The following is a 17,630-nucleotide window of genomic DNA, read 5'->3' on the forward strand; positions in this document are numbered from 1 at the left end:
CATATAATGCCGATTATCGTGCAGCGGAGCGGTTAAAATTCAATCATCCAAGTGTGGCGCATGGCGAAATGGTTTGTTGTGGTTCATACAGGGTGGGTTCCGCCGACATTTGTAGCTCGTTTACTTCTGACAAAACACCATTAATAAATTTTACTCAAAATGTATGCAGCACTTAGAGCGGGGTGGTGTCAAAATCGGGAAAAAGGAAAAAAAAACGGAAATTGGAAATCATACCGGGAATATAGAATCAAAACTGGGAATATTCTACGGCAATATTAAACCAAAAGTTGGGTTTTGGCACCATGGGCACCATTAGTTTGACAAAAATGACACAAATGACAAATTTGGAAAAATTTAAAACAAAAAATAATAGTTACAAAAATGACGCAAATGAAAAAAATTACAAAAATGTCAAAAAAGATATAAAAAAAAATACAAAATTACAATAGTTTTGAGAAAATGACAAGAATAGCAAAATGGCGAAACTGACAAAAAAAAAACAAAAATGTAAAAAAACGTTACATCAAAACGACCAAAAATTACAAACTTGATAAAATTGAAAAATAACAAAAACGATAGAAATGACACAAATTACAAAAATGACATAATAAATACAAAAATCCGAAACATCAAATTATTATAAAATTGACAAAAATGTAAAAAAATTAACAAAATTGACAAAAAAAAATGCAGAAATTACGAATTGATAAAAATTACAGAAATGTAAAAAAGACAAAAACTTGTCAATGTCAAAAATGACATAAAAAATGTGAAACATAATTTATAAAATGCAATTTAGAGTCCTTATTCCATCGGAACTGAATTTTAAAAGTATATTCTCTAGATCTCAAATCTAGTCCATCGTGGTGGATTGACCTCAGAGTTATTCTCTTGTTGCAGACCTACGCTTTACGCAACAAATTTGTAGGTTGTAACTGTTAGTTTTAATTCCACAAAAAGTAATCTTGTACCTCGCCATGAAAGAAGTGGAAGTTATGACCGAACTTTTTACGGATATTTCTTGTTTGGGATGATGTGCGCGGGCCTTTTGTTGGCGAAGACACGTGGAACAATAATCCACTTTGATTTGACTTGCTTCATCATTTTTTTTTTTTTTCAAATAACCTGACTGACAGACAGACAGTCAGAGACGCTAATTGAACCGGTTAGCCGTAAGAAAGTGAAAATAAGGTTAAACCTTACCCCGAATTCACGCGGGTAAGGTTTAATGAGAGAAGATGAATTGCGGCGTGGTGCGGTGTGGAATAATTGCGACCCGCACTGCACTGCTGCTGTGTCGGGCAGCCAAATTCGGTTAAATTATGTAAGGTAAACCACAACATCGACCGGAGAGCACATCTTCTACCTCGCTCCGTGTCGTCCTACCGACCAATATCTGGCTGCTGGGAATAAAGTTGGCCTCTTGTTTTGGGGGTTTCGTCGCCGTCTGTCCGTCCACACAGAAGTCAAGCGTCAAGCCATGTAAATGCGACGAAAACAACACATCGAGTATGGCGAAAATAATTCAAGAAAATAGAAGCCCAACCAATTACTCAGTCACTTAACAGTGCGTTGGGTTGTAACAAACTTGTCTAGCTGGGTAGCGATTCGGTAAGCTTTTATCATTTTGAATTCTTTCAAATTTATACTTACTAAATATATCTTGCGAGAATTGTCCAAAAATGAACTTATAAATATTTCCGACCCGACCGTTAAAAATTGGAATAATGAGTTCCAACGTCGTTGTACGTCGAATCATGACGAGTGACATCATATACGTGCGTGCCTACACTCTAATCCTCCCTGACTTAAATTTGAAGGAAAACAATTCAAAATTCGCCAAAACTGGGGAAACTCAAATTTTGATTAGAAAGGCACAACTCAGATATGAATAATAGGGGTTTTCGCGAATTTTGAGTTGTTTTCAATCAGGCATTTTTAAGCAGCATCTGAACGGTCTGAGAAAAAACAACTCAGAATTTTTAAAATTTGAACACGGTTTGGAAAGGGATTATATTTTTGAAAGAAATAAATAGAAATTTCGGATTCAATTCAGTCTAATGAAACAAATGCGTGAATATGTTGTTTGTTTTAATTTCCTGGCATATGCTTGTTAGTTTTGTTGTCAAAAGATGTGTACTGTTGAATTGAATTGAATTGAAGCGATGCATTCATTTTGCGCTGGACCGACGGAATCGTCTAGAGTAATTTTTTGAATTAAATCCTCAACCGGGCGGGCGAGTGTGACTATACAGCATTTCCAGTTGATCTGAAGCCGACAATGTTGATCCAAATTGATGCACCGAAGGAAGCAACAGAAAGCAAACGTTCTTCTGCTCTCCGTTTTTCGGGCAGCTGTTCCCGCAGAGCTGGAACCTTTTTTGTGTGGATGTTCTGCTGCCGGATGCGGTTCAAAAATTCTGACCCGAGTCGAACTTTCAGGCACCATGACACTTGTTACCAGTTCAAATTGGAGGGATATTGCTGTTAAAAACAAGGGCAATTGTTAAAACTATCTAACATTGCAATAAACAAGACTTTTACCTGAAAAAACCCGTTGATCACTTCCTCTTTTTTATGTCTTTCAGTTGCAAAATGTTTTTTCTTTGTGTTTTCAAATTGCTCTGAGTAGTTTTAATCGATTTTGCTCGAAAAAGTGCGCGTCTTTGCTAAGTCCCGGGTTTTTAAACTCGCTAGATGAAAACAACTCAGGATTTTTGATGGATTTCAACTCAGTTGTTTTCATCTTCATACATGGTGCGATCCATGAACCGAAATTATTCAGTCTCTGAATAATCTCAAATTACCATGTAGTATGATAAAATAAGTTGTTCGTATTTTTGACGGTCGCCATAGGAGAAAAATAAGCTTAGAGCTATTTCAAAAGATTGTACCAAAATGTTTCAATTGCGGTCAAAATTGTCATACATAATTAATTTTTTTTTTCTATATATCTAATATGCTTTTTATATTTTCCTTGTCACTGGCTAAAAACTACGAAATAGTTTCAGCTAGTGATCCTCGCATAAAAAGATCACCTTAGTTTACGTTGAAAATCACAAGAAAAACAATTTTGAAAAGTTTCGGTCCGGCCCCGTTTGCCGGATATCGTCTGATTCTTTGTCAAATCACACAAAAAAAACAAAATGAGTTTTTTGTTTATGGTCCGATCCGATATTGTTATTTATGCAACAAATTTGAAAAAAGTGACTTTTTTCAGCACGAGAAATAACGAATTGTAGTTTTTCCTTCGATACCGTGTCGAGAAGTAGCAAAGCACCGTTGTGAAAATTGTTTCGAGAAGCATGGATGGCAAAACTCCTCAGATCAGCTTTTCAAGTGTAGTTTTTTTTCGTGCAATTTTTGCAATGTGCAATTTTTTTTCGTCTGTTCCCCCAAGCTGTGCGAGAGAGATAAATCGCACTGCAATCGAGAGTGAGAATGTCAATACATGAGAGTGAGCGTGAGCATTCACTTCCGCTGATGAAGAGAATTCCCTTCGCCGGAAAAAATCTATTGCGCATTGTGTTGAGGAGAAATCTAAAGCCTACACAGTAAACGAAAATTACCGAGTTCGGTAATTTTTTTACCGAAATCCTAACATGTGTACACAGTAAACGAAAATTACCGAGTTCGGTATTTTTTTTACCGAAATCCTAACATGTGGAGTTCGTTAATCTGTTCGGTAATTTTATCGGTAAAAAATAAACGAACATCGGTAAATCGACTTTTCATTTACCGATGTTCGTTTATTTTTTACCGAAAAAATTACCGAACAGTTTAACGAACTCCACATGTTAGGATTTCGGTAAAAAAATTACCGAACTCGGTAATTTTCGTTTACTGTGTACACAGTAAACGAAAATTACCGAGTTCGGTAATTTTTTTACCGAAATCCTAACATGTGTAAATCGTTAAACTGTTCGGTAGTTTTTTCGGTAAAAAATAAACGAACATCGGTAAATCGATTCTTCATTTACCGATGTTTGTTTATTTTTTACCGAAAAAATTACCGAACAGTTTAACGATTTACACATGTTAGGATTTCGGTAAAAAAATTACCGAACTCGGTAATTTTCGTTTACTGTGTAAATCGTTAAACTGTTCGGTAATTTTTTCGGTAAAAAATAAATGAACATCGGTAAATCGATTCTTCATTTACCGATGCTCGTTTATTTTTTACCGAAAAAATTACCGAACAGTTTAACGATTTACACATGTTAGGATTTCGGTAAAAAAATTAACAAACTCGGTAATTTTCGTTTACTGTGTAAATCGTTAAACTGTTCGGTATTTTTTTCGGTAAAAAATAAATGAACATGGGTACACAGTAAACGAAAATTACCGAGTTCGGTAATTTTTTTACCGAAATCCTAACATGTGTAAATCGTTAAACTGTTCGGTAATTTTTCTGGTAAAAAATAAACGAACATCGGTAAATCGATTCTTCATTTACCGATGCTCGTTTATTTTTTACCGAAAAAATTACCGAACAGTTTAACGATTTACACATGTTAGGATTTCGGTAAAAAAATTACCGAACTCGGTAATTTTCGTTTACTGTGTAAATCGATTCTTCATTTACCGATGTTCGATTATTTTTTACCGAAAAAATTACCGAACAGTTTAACGATTTACACAGTAAACGAAAATTACCGAGTTCGGTAATTTTTTTACCGAAATCCTAACATGTGTAAATCGTTAAACTGTTCGGTAATTTTTTCGGTAAAAAATAAACGAACATCGGTAAATCGGTTCTTCATTTACCGATGTTCGTTTATTTTTTACCGAAAAATTACCGAACAGTTTAACGATTTACACATGTTAGGATTTCGGTAAAAAAAATTACCGAACTCATTAATTTTCGTTTACCGTGTAAGCCAATTGCGTGTTTTCCCACCGGAAGACCAAATTAAAAAAAAAACAATTAGAAGCAGCAGCCTTAAAAATCTGCGCTTCTTAAGCCAATCCGTCCTTGTCAACCGGAAGGCCAAATCAAAACAAACAATCAGCAGCAGCAGCCTTAAAATTTTGTGTTTCCTAAGCCAATCCGTCGTTTTCCACCGGAAGGCCAAATCAGAAACGACAGCCTTAAAAATTTGCGCTGACTGTGCACAGCAAAAATTATTTCCTGTAAAATTACGCAAATGTCCTTTAACAAAAAGGAGCAGCACATTTACCATTATTTTACAGGTCGAAAACATGATTACGTGACATTTAATTTTTAGTGTACAACTTTTTTACAGGACATTTGCTGTAACAATAATAATAATCTTCGTTAACTTTCAAGGAAAACTATTTAAAAATACTGGTTTTATTAATTACATTTATTTTAAAGGTTGCAGTTTTCAGTGACACGTAATAGTAAAAATTTTTTTCTACCGGTGCCCGAATTAGAAACAATTTTTTCGTAGCAGCAGCCCTGACAACCTGCGCTCCCTGTGCTGATTCTATCAACTACGCCATTGCCATGATTTCACGAATCGTAGAGATTCACTCAGACACGTCTGTCACTCACAAGAATAGATCAATGATTGACTTTGTTTCGTTTGTTTTGCCTATAGTGCTGCCAGAATAACAAACGTTGCCATAGAATTTCGTTTTATTTACCATCAGTGTTGCCGAATACAACTTTTATTCAATTATTTTTTATAAAATTTGATTTATTTTCTGCATTCTGCTTCATCTCATCTCTACATATAAGGGTATATACGGACGATAGTATTGGCGAAAAATTGGCCTCAGCCATAACCTCAAACTTTGATTTGCTGGCGGCCTCACCGGTGATGCTAGGTGCGTTACTAAAATCAGTATTTGTTTGATTTCAACTAATTATAATATTTCTGAATTGATTAAATTTTTTAAATGTCAACAGCTAAACGTTTGAATTCATTATGAGGCGTCCCAAAATCGATGAAGATAAGCCATATTTTTCTAATGAATTTTCAAGGTGAATTTAAAACATCTGAAATATGTTTTCATATACTGCTTGATAGATTCAAAATTTGTTTCTATCTTCTAAACGAATGCCAAATCATTAACTGTTACAAAAAAAAGTAATTTAATGAAAGCCCGTCTATGTTGACTTTGAAAATAATCTCCTGCATGCTCTGATTATTATAAACAAATCCACATAATTCGCTACATCGTTTAAGTGTGCGATACAGGCAGTTGTTATTCCGTTCAGATAAATGTTGCAATCAATTTCTACGCATTTAATTGCATTTCATTTTTTTCTAGAAATCTACGGGAATATTGCAAATTCTCAGTATTTATGAAAAGGTTTTTCAATAACAATGCAATAACAATGTAATTAAAAAATATAATCATTTTCCAAATATCAATGAACTTGGCAACCCTGAACGCCCAAAAAAATCAAAACACGAACACCGTGTATCGTTTTTCCACAGGGCGAATTTGTCGATATGAGTATTGGAAAAACGCGTTTATCGTGCGCCCTTCTCAAAAATCGATTCTGCTCTCCCATGGTTTGAGGTTATGGCTGATGCCTCCTGCTAAGGTGGTGTTCGTGTAAAACTGTCAATATATCCTAATAGGGTCTTCAAATGTTCTGATGATATGATCAACATTATATTCTCTCTCATTTGTAGTTAAGGTTATCAGATATTTAGAATCAACAGTTGCTATGGTTTTGCTAAAATTAAACTAAAATAGAGTGAAGCTATCTTTTAAAAGCAGGAAAATTGTTCAAATTACATTTTGAATAAAGTTTGAGCATTTCCAATCGTGCAGCTTGTTTGCCTAGTTTAATTTTTGCAAATGATAAATAATCTAATAAAGACCATTTCATCAGAACATTTCAATGCTCTAAAATCAATGAATTTTCTGTGAAAATATTTTTTTTTTAAATTGGACGGAAAATCTGTCAATGTTGCTAGTTTCTTTTCATGAAAAAACAATGCTCTGTTTGAGGCGTTTAAACTATTTTCTCACTAAAATATTCAAGAAAAACTAAAAACAAAGGACATTCTTCGAACAAATTTGCGCGTTTTTCCATACATAATTTCAAATTAAAACCCAAGTACCTTAATCTCATTTAAAAAATTTGCAAATACTCTGACTTTCATTTTGACTAAAAAGGAAACTTTTAAGTTTTTGAACTTCATGGAAAGTTGCAAAACGGCACTCCATATTCACACGTGTGTAAAACACACAGTTGAAAGATTGGCATAGAATTACGAAGCTGTCATTTATCGATATGCTTCAAGAAATCAATTTGTACAAACGATAATTGATGAATGATTTTTTCATTAAAATGAACTATCAGTCCTACTTCAATCCTGCGGAAGTGTCCTCTACAAAACTTCTTCAACTTTATCACATTAACATATTTCACTAAGCTACAAAAACGATGTCATATAGGAGGATCTGGTTCATAATCCCTGAACCTGATATTGATACGGAACTTGATCCTGATTCGGAACCTAATCCTTATTCTGATCTTGATTTCGATTTTAATACTGATTCTTGTCGTGATCCTATTCCAGAGCCAGAATCTGCTATTTAAACTGATATGCTTCAAAGTTTGATTTTAATCCAAATCTCGTGTTTAAGTTAAAAAATCAGCTTTTTTTAAAATAAAACAAGTTCCATGAAGAAACAAATTAGTGAAAATATATGTTTTCAAAATCTGAATCAATACTGTTAAGAATATGTTCTTTATAAGAAATAAAAACAATGAATCAAAGGATGAAGTTATTTTGGAAACTTCTATTTCTCCCGTGAGCTTTCATGACGTCGTATGAAACATCTTAAGAATTCCCAGAAAACTGCTGCAAAAGTTCAAAAACAACTTTAAAATTTATATTTCACATATGGAAAATGTTATTCAGGCTACAAGTATTCTATATGGACAGAAGTTGCGACTAGTTTATGTCAGTTTTTGTATTTTTTCGTAATAAAACTGCTTGTTCACATTTTGTTTCATTCGACGTAATGAAAGATATCGCGAAATTTATTATTTTTAATTTTACAGCTACCGTTAACTTCCACCCAGAATATATTCAAAGAAAATCTGCTTAAAAAATCAATACCAAGTTCAACAGTTTAAAGCTTCCATTTTTTTCAGGAAGCATCTAGAAAAAGTTACAGATTTCTATCATCATGATAACTTTCCAATGCTTGCCAGAATTTTCCCCCCATGTACCCGACCAGGGATAATTCGGCTACTTTATCTGACCAAATTGGTGTGAGTCCGGGTGGAACCGGACAATTTGATCCTGGATCATGACACATGATCTCAATTCTGGATTCTGATCCCATTCCTGAATCCAATCAATGATCAAGATCCTTATATTTACTCATTACGATCATGGATCCTGATCTCAATTCTGATACTGATTTTTGAATACGATCTACAATCTCATCCTGGACCAAGGCTGGAAACCAAAAAAAAAATGAAATAAAAAATTGGTCTGATTAAATCACCGACCAGTGAGTGGGTAACAAATTTTGTTTCTTGAACTTGAAAATGATCAATAAAAACTTTTTTTTAAGTCTTTAAGAAAATTTTTCATTGAACAGGTTTGCAAATTTCATCAAACTAAGCATGCCTTATACATAAAACAATAGTTTTGTTGATTTCGATTTCGTTTGGTTCCGGCATAAATTTTTATCTTGAACGATTATAACTCTTTTCAAAAACTGCTCAGTTTTTTGTCGAAAAGTAAAAAATATGCTGCAAAAATGCTGCAGCGAATTTCGATTTGCCTTACCTAGATCCTGATCTAAAAATTAGCCCTGATTCTCGATTATAATCTTAATTCTGATCCTGATCCCGCTTCGATCTGATCCCTATCCTGATTCGATTCATTATTCTGGTCCTGCCTATGATGCTGGGCCTGATCTAGAGCCTTATCGTGACCCGGATACTGATCCCGGTTTTAATTCTAGTTCTGTCTGCATTAGAATCAGGATCAAAATTTTAATCTTAATAATTGGAACCAGGGTTGCCAACGTGCCTGATTTTTCAGGATTCGCCTGATGTTTCAGGCCAATTCTGATAACCTGATAAACCTCAATTTTTTACAGTTTTTTTTTTAAAGCCTGATTTTGCCTGGTTATGTAATTTTCGCGGAAATCTTTTTTTTTCATAAAGCTTAATAAAGTGCATTTTTCCCCAAACCATCCTAGAGTGACATTATAGAAAGTTTTTAGGCTTGTAACTTTTTTTCTGACGCACCCAAATAGTTTTGGAAACCTTGTAACTTTACTCAAATATGATATTCAGACAATATACAGTACAGTACAGTACAGTACATAACAGTCTAACGGACGTGTTATCGTTCTGAAAATTTTCAGGCCTTCAGCGTATAGCAGTTTCGATGAGTGTATTAGAGAGCATAAGTCATTTATAAAGAGAACAAACAATAAGGGGCCGAGATGACTTCCTTGTGGTACACCTGAGGATAACTGAAAAGCTTCGGACACAACTTTGCCTATTTTGACGTAAGCTGTTCTATTTACAAAGTACGATCTTATCCATTTTGTGAGCCAACTAGGAAGACCCTTATTTTTCCATTTCCTTACTAACAGTTCATGTGTAACTCTATCGAACACTTTTGTGTAATCGATGAAGACTGCATCAACCTGTTGTCGTTGCTCTAATTTATTTATCAACGTTGAAGCATAACACATCACACAAGTTTAAAGTTTTTTTCACAAACCATGCTGATCAGGTAATAAAACATAACTTTGATGAATTGTCTCCTCCATCAAACATTCCATTAATTTCGGAATACAACTCAATAAAGATATACCTCAGAAGTTCTGGACAATTAAAGGTTTCCTGATTTGTGTAAAGGTGTGACGAAGAGACGGAAACGTACCTTCATTCAACGAGCGATTGAAAAGCAAGCTGATAGGCAAGGCAAGAAAAATTACACAGTTCTTGAACAGCGAAGACGGAATATCGTCTGGACCTGCTCTTTTGGATGCGTCGATGGAACGTAATTTCATTCAGACCTCGTTTTCCGAAAAATTCTTCATTGACATGAATATATAACCAGACAAACCATTCAAATATTAATAGTCTATAGAAGGAGAACAAGTTCCCATAGCTCATTCGATAAAAATAGCAAACAAGTTAGCAGATTCTCTGGGAGACTTTGAGAAAATTTCCATCCAACTGAACCTGTTTGGGAACCCCATTCGATTTTTTACGATTTTTTATAAATTCCAGAAAATTTTTGGATAACTTTTTACCTGTTCTTCAATTCTGTTGATGTAAATCCTGAAGCACAAGCTATTTATCTACGGCATTGTACTCAGCTTCTAAGTCGCGAAGACTTTCTTTTCTGGTGCCATCTTTATGCTCCAGAAAACCTTTTCGGACTCTACGAACACGGTTCCTCAAAATACGTAGCGCAGGATTCCGCTACATACTGACCATACTGACTGCACACTCGATTTCGTTTGTTGGATAATTTTTCCAACAGTACGCAATATCGATTCCAGAGTGCGCATCGATTGATTTGAAGAAATGCTATCCCAGTTAGAAAGTGCCACATAACTTAAAAAAAGGCAATTCCTACGATAAAATCGGGCTAAAAAGTTCCAGTTTTTCTATAGGGCATTTGTATCGGAAAAATTGTAGGTTCGCCACCTACCGCCGGTATTGCGAACCTGCAAAATTTGACAAAAAAAATTAGCCAGAAAATGGTCGAGTTTTTGTTCTAAGTGTCGTGTCACGGTGATCACGATTGACAATTTCTCACGATTGTCAATTGATGCTCGTTCTGTTTTGTCTCTTTAATGGCACGTGGGTTTCATTAAGGTTGTTCAAGCCTGATTAATCCTGAATTTTATACTCAAGGTTTCCTGAGCCCCTTGAAAGAACTGAGTAAGCTTCTCAGAGCCTGTTTTATGGTTTGGCTACTCGGTTAGATTCTCTAACATGGAAATTCCGTGTAATACTTGATCAACATTCAGAACATCAAGATTGAAGTTTTACTTATCACCACACTTCGGACAAAACACCTCATCTTGTGAGTGAGGAAATCTCGAACCCAGCTGAGATCTACTGGATGACTCAAAAGAAGGTGTTCTCCCAACAACGATCTCATCCAGTTACTAGTAGATAGCATCGATTAAGCCTAAGGTATTCCCTCGACCTTGCTGCTGCTGCCGCTCTGATGAGTGATGCGTTGATGACTAAGATGTTTTCCGCACGCTCCGGTCTAAACAATCCCAACCAACAGGATTCCGAACACGCAGCTTTGCTTTGGACGACGAATAGTTAGTTGATACATAATAAAAAAAAACTATACGTTCATTCACAGAATCATTCATCCATCCATCCATCTGCGCACGCGGATCTTAAAATTTATTGTTGATTTATTTATTTTTTTCAACTGTTTCCTATTCGATTCGAGTAAGATAAAACAACGTCATCAGCAACATGTTCTCTCACTGTGATGTTGATTTGATATTGTTGTTGTACATTATTGTTCGTTCACGCTCTTTTTTTCTCTCTCTCCGATTTCCGATTTTAGATCTCCAGAGCTCTCGCGCGTAGTGACCAGACCAAACCAGCAGAACTTAACGGAGACTCCCGCGCATCGGAGCCAGTATCGAGTAGTCGCAGCTGCTGATAAGACGACGACGGTTTGAACGTTAGTGGATTTGGTGATATCTTGGTTGATTGAGTGAGTGGATTGGAAAGAGTCGAGGATGTCCAGTGCAAGTAGCAATAATAATAATAACAACAACACCAGTAAGGCCAATGGGATCAAGTACGAGGCCCGGCTGTGTCACATAGTCAAACGTGACGATTTCGATGGGTACGGGTTCAACCTTCATGCGGAGAAGGGTCGTCCGGGTCAGTACATTGGCAAGGTCGATGATGGATCACCAGCCGAATCTGCTGGACTTAGGCAAGGTGATAGGATTTTGGAGGTCAATGGAACGAGTATTGCCAACGAGACGCACAAGAAGGTGGTGGAGCTGATCAAGATGGTCCCGAATGAGACCAAGCTGCTGGTGATTGATCCGAAGGCCGACGCGAGCGATTTGAAGGCTGCCGGAGTTAAGGCGGCTGCCGGCAAGAACGGAGTCGATGTCAATGATAACAGCAAACATGTGGCGGAGAATGGCAGCGAAAAGAAGTCGGCACATAGCCCGGTGTCGGAAAAAATGACCAACGGAAAGGACAGCTTGAATGAGAACGGCAAATCGAAGCATGACGTCAACGGTAGCAGCAATGGAAGCCACGAGGACACCAACAACAAGAAAAACAGCAGCGCAAATAGCAATGGGGACACGACAAGTGCTAACAACAACAACAAATCGATGGCAAATGGCGACTCGAAAAAACCGGTGGATCAAATCATCGAAGGCACCAAGGGCATGACCGTGGCGGGTGCTAAGCAGGCTGAGGCCAATGGGAAGGCCATGAACGGAAGTAGCAACGGAAATGGAACGGCGACGGCCACCAAAACGGAAGGACCCAAGCTGAACCTAAACATGACTGCGGCAGAACTCCGGGCTCAGCTGGCCGCTCGCAAGAAGTACGATCCAAAGAATGATGTTTGTGATCTGCGCAAAAAGTACGAAATTATCCAGAAGATGTGATAAGTAGGCACGGGGCTGAAAAGACGAGAATACCTCGGTTTGTGTGTGTAAGCGTGTGCGAATGCTAGTGAGAATGTGCTGTAATAGGAAATCATCAACTTCGGTTTCGATCGGTTAGTTACTTAAACGCAGTTTACTAGTTACGAAAGAAAAAAAAAGTAAAAACAGCAAAACGACATATAATTCATATCAGTATTTTACCCCCATGAGGTCATCGACTCCTGATCGCAGTAGGTGACCATAACCAAACTCTTCAACGTTGTACAGAACATCCCTCTTAGTGAGCCACAGTAGTAGGCCATAGCTACTAACATTTTAGGAAGAAAAACAACACCCCTCAGTCTTAAAAGGCGAATTCCATCTAAGATACCTGCGACACGAAAGAAAACAAAACGCTCTTTCTGTAAATTAGTATGGAAGTGCTGAGGTGCTTGATAAAATCGAACACCCTCGTTTGTTATCACCGTATCTAATTTCTCGCTAACAACGCTCCGAAATTGGCAAACTGATTCACTGATAACGCGAGAAACCGAGACCACAAGAAAAATCAATAAGTGAAGCAGCAGCAACATTTGAAGCGCAATTTCTGGAAGCTATTTAGTGTCCGGGAAGAAAAAAGGATCCGATCAAAACAAACACAGTTAATTAATTAGTGCAGGTCAAACCTTCCGGAATGAGCTGTTATTTCCATTTTATTGAGTCTTTCGAAGAGTTACAATTATTGTTTGTACAGTTGTAATCAGCTATTGAATCAACAACCACCGACTGCTCTTCTCCTTCTCCTCTTTCTGAAAACAGTTCACTCCCCTCCCTAAACTGATCGAGTGATTTATGATTGCAAAGAGGGGGCAACCCTCTTCAGCTGGTGATAAGTAATCAATTGATGTGACCATAAGGAAAAGGATAAGAATAATTTGAGCAGTTTGAAAGTTGTAAAGCTTAAGTAAATTGGTTTTAAAAAGGTGATGAAAAAAATCTGACAGTGTATAAAGGAACGACCCCGCGATATACAGAAGCGATGTGCCAAAAATTTTCAAAACGATATGAGGGGGTGTGCTTACGTGGCCAGCCACAGTAGTAAGTCGTAGTACGTCTTTATGAAAGTGATCGATTGAAGATTGATGGGTGGGTGGGCGTCCGTGATGATGTGATTCGTTTTTTCGGGGAGGTGAAATTTGAAGCAGTCGAAAAAAAGCGAAATTAAACAAACAAATGAAAGAATTGAAGACACTGTTTATTTTGTCAAAACGAAGCCAGCAAGCTGGGAAGTGAACAGAACAGCCAGAAGAAATGCATATGGAAAAGATGTATCTTTTAGAGAAGTAAAACTAATAAAGATTTATTTATAGTGAGCCGGCCGTTTCTTCAATGTGTGTTAAAGTTCTTCGAAAATCATCCTTTCGGTTCAGGTAGTACTTTCAGCGATTGTCGTCGTCCTCCCGAATTTACAATTTTTATATCGTGTTGGTTTGATTGAGTCCTGGATTCAAAAAGCTCTGTTTCGAGATTACATAACGGATAGGCTGGCAGCTGTTTCGCGCGATTGCTTAGATCAGGGGTCGGGGAACTTTTTGAATCATTACCCCAAAACATTTTTATTTAAGCTGATATTACCCCATGACGAAGAGTAAAAAAACGAAATCGATTTTTTTTTTCAGCATCTTCATATTATGCCCTTCATAACCCCCCATGATAATTTTGAAAAGAAAACAATAACAAAAAAATTAATTCAAACATCATTTATTAAGTTTATTGATGAAAAAAAATTGTAAAACATAACGATGATATTAGTAAAAGAAGACATATAACAAATTAAAATCAATTGAGGGTTAACAATTTTGGATACTGTAACAAATAATACAAAAAATTATCATTTTATTAATAGCAGTAATAAAAATAACAATAATGGTTGTACAAACAAAAATTTCATTCAAAAAAGAAAATAAAATTAATACAATCATCTACGTTTTGGAGAAATGATGTTGTTTCATGTTCGAAATAATTGCTTCAAAATTGGGACTTTTTGATGTAAGGGCGATTTGAATACAGTCTTCGGGGTTAAATCGATTTCTGTTCTTCGTTTTTTTATGTTAATTAGAGTGTAAAAGCCTTGTTCGCACAAATATGTTGTTTAATAGGGCAGTAATTTTTTAACCGCTTCTTCATGTGCAATTTGGAAAGCCTTTGCAACTTTTGACATCCAAAAAGAAGTCAGATTTGGTTTGTTGTCAAATTGAAGGCGTGCTTGCGTATTAGTCCGAAGTTCGAGACTTGCTTTTGCCAAACCTGAAAATTCTTCTGGTATCGCAGCAATTTCACAATTATTAGGATCTGCAATCCAAAACCGATCAGAAAACTGCTTTCTGAGTATGTTGGTATGTTGGTAATCCACCATGGGTGCACGGATTCACCGCAGTTTCTGCCAAAGTATGGGTTCACATACATTCCTTAGATTATTAGGTTCGACAAATCTCCAATGCAGCGCGCCACCATACCCGGACCCCATGGCTTTGTATGAACTGTTATGTTGTGAATGTATTGCGTGTGTTGATGTAGGTATATTTTGGAAGAACGAATCAATCAGGTGGGCTAGTTTACTTACAGGTATTCCGGCATCCGTGTATATACCTGGCCAGCTGGCAACTGATTGAACATTCCAATTATATAGTCAGTTATATAATGAAACACATCTTACCTGTCGGCCCGCTAATGGGATTCGAACCCAAAAGTTTTTCTTGCCGATACCGGGAATCGAACCCAGTACGCCTGGCGTACCAATACCAGACTCGCGCCAGCCTATCCACTAGACCACATCGGCGCTCCGATCAGAAAACTGCTTTCTGAGTTCAATACTATATGATGATACTATAAACTAATTTTAGACATGAATCTCAGTGGAAAAAGATTTCCTTTTAAGAGATCCATTTTATTTAACAAAAACAACAAAAAATAAACTAGAATCTATTAAACTAACGCTTTACAAAAGAAAAATTTAGAAAAAAGTTTCACTACTAAATTAAATTTAACAGATTAAAAATAAAATTATTGACTAATACACAAAAATAAACTGGCAAGGTGATTTGGTTATTGACTAGAGTAATCCTTTGAGGTGACGAATGAGTTGGGTTTTGAAAGAGCTACGGTTGTTAGTGTTTTTAAAGACTTCTGGAAGACTGTTGTAAGATAATGGTCCAATGTAGGAGATTCTACGTTGACCGAAAGATGTTGAACAGCGACTTTGAAGCAAATGATTTCACTGACGAGTAATTCGAGAGCGAGTACCTGAGCTAAACAATAAATTACGGTTATTATCTGTGGAGTTTAAGTTATCGTACACGTACATTAATGTTTGCAAGCTGCATAGTTTAGATAAAGGCAAAACATTATGAGATGTACTTGAATAAAGAAGTGAAGTTGGATAGAAGAAAGGTAGTTTAAAGATAGTTTTCATACAACGATTCTGTAACGTTTGCAACCGGGCAAGAAGGGACAAAGATGCCCTCCCCCACACTGCGATAAGGTAATTAAACTGGGAATGAATGAATGCAAAGTAAAATTTCATAAGAACATGACGCGGTACAAAATTCCTGACTCTCCAAAGAATGCCACTCAAGGACGATGTTTTATTGATTATGTTGTTTATATGAATACTCCAGGAAAGTGTTTCATCCAGTGTCAACCCCAAGTATTTAAAGTTGTCAACTTTTTCAATTATAGAATTTGCGAAAAAAAGGTGATTACTGCTTGTGATAACTCTTCTGGACGAGCGAAAAATCATGTACTTGGTTTTCGATAATTTTAGAGTTAGAAGGTTACTATTTGAAGTATTTGTGAAGAATTTCTAAGTCTTTTTCCATTTGTTTGACAATAATCTTTGGGCAAATTTCAGGATAGAATAAAGCAGTTTCATCCGCAAACAGTCTGGGAATGCCGTGTAAAGGTAGATTGCTTAAATCGTTGATGTATAATAAGAATAACAATGGCCCAATATTACTGCCTTGCGGTACACCCACATCAAGAGGTTCCAAAGAGCTTTCTGTTTGGTCGATAGAAATGAATTGTTTCCGACCTGTAAGGTAGCTTTTAATGATGGTGTTAGCAATACCTCTTATACCATACCGATCAAGTTTTTTGAGGAGAATTTCGTGATTTAAAGTATCAAAGGCTTTTTTTAAATCAAGAAACAATCCTCCAACGATTTTTTTTGTGTCTATATTTTCTATGACAGAATCAATATGTTCACACATAGCTATTAGTGTACTGCAACCGGCTTTGAAGCCGTATTGCAGGTTGTATAAAATATTGTTTTCATTAATGAATTGGTTTAGTCTGCTTATTAGAAGTTTTTCAAACACTTTACTTAATACGCTAAGCGTTGAAATTGGACGGTAATTGTTGATAAATGTGGCATCACCAGATTTAAAGACGGGAAAAACTTTTGCGATTTTTAAAATTTCTGAATAAATTCCCGTTTCCAAAATATTATTGAAACATTCAGAAAGTATTCTTGAAAATTCCAAACAATTAGATTTTAGCAGGCTGCTAGGTATTTTATCAGGACCACTACTTTTTTTTTTGTTTTTTAAAGATTGGATTATGAGAACAACTACGTTCTGTATTGTATGTTGTATGTTCCTAGCTGGCAAACGGCAGAAGGACATAGTTCGTGAGCTGGCCGAAATAAGTGTGTGCAGAAGTTTTGTATACCGTACAGTTAAAAGATACCTGGAGACCGGAAGGGCCAAAAACGGTATGGTGGGGGACGCCGACCTACTGTGGTGACTCCTGCCATGGCGAAGATCGTCAAGAATCGCCTTAAGAGAAATCCTCGTAATAGTGCCACTAAATTGGCAGAGGATCTCAACATATCAGATCGAAGTCTTCGTCAGATCCTGAAAGATAAACTTCAGACTAAACCCTACAAGATCCAAAGACCTTACGGTGAAGCAGAAACAAGAACGGGTTAAAATAGCGAAAGCGCTGCTGAAGAGGGCCGCGGAAGGAAGGTTGAAGAATTTCGTGTTTACCGACAAGAAACT

General features: G+C 36.5%; 1 protein-coding gene across 1 annotated transcript in view; it reads left to right on the top strand.

Annotated features, from left to right (window-relative positions):
* Positions 1–13,943, top strand: part of LOC129749708 (Na(+)/H(+) exchange regulatory cofactor NHE-RF2-like) — an 86,317-nt gene extending 72,374 nt beyond the window's left edge. Inside the window, exon 3 of the mRNA XM_055744764.1 lies at positions 11,514–13,943. Coding sequence (XP_055600739.1) covers positions 11,692–12,591 — 900 coding nt within the window. The 5' untranslated portion in view covers positions 11,514–11,691 and the 3' untranslated portion in view covers positions 12,592–13,943. The remainder of the gene's footprint in view (positions 1–11,513) is intronic.
* Positions 13,944–17,630: the final 3,687 nt, after the last annotated feature.

Source organism: Uranotaenia lowii, chromosome 2 (genome assembly GCF_029784155.1).
Source record: "Uranotaenia lowii strain MFRU-FL chromosome 2, ASM2978415v1, whole genome shotgun sequence".
In the NCBI taxonomy this organism is placed as follows: domain Eukaryota; kingdom Metazoa; phylum Arthropoda; class Insecta; order Diptera; family Culicidae; genus Uranotaenia; species Uranotaenia lowii.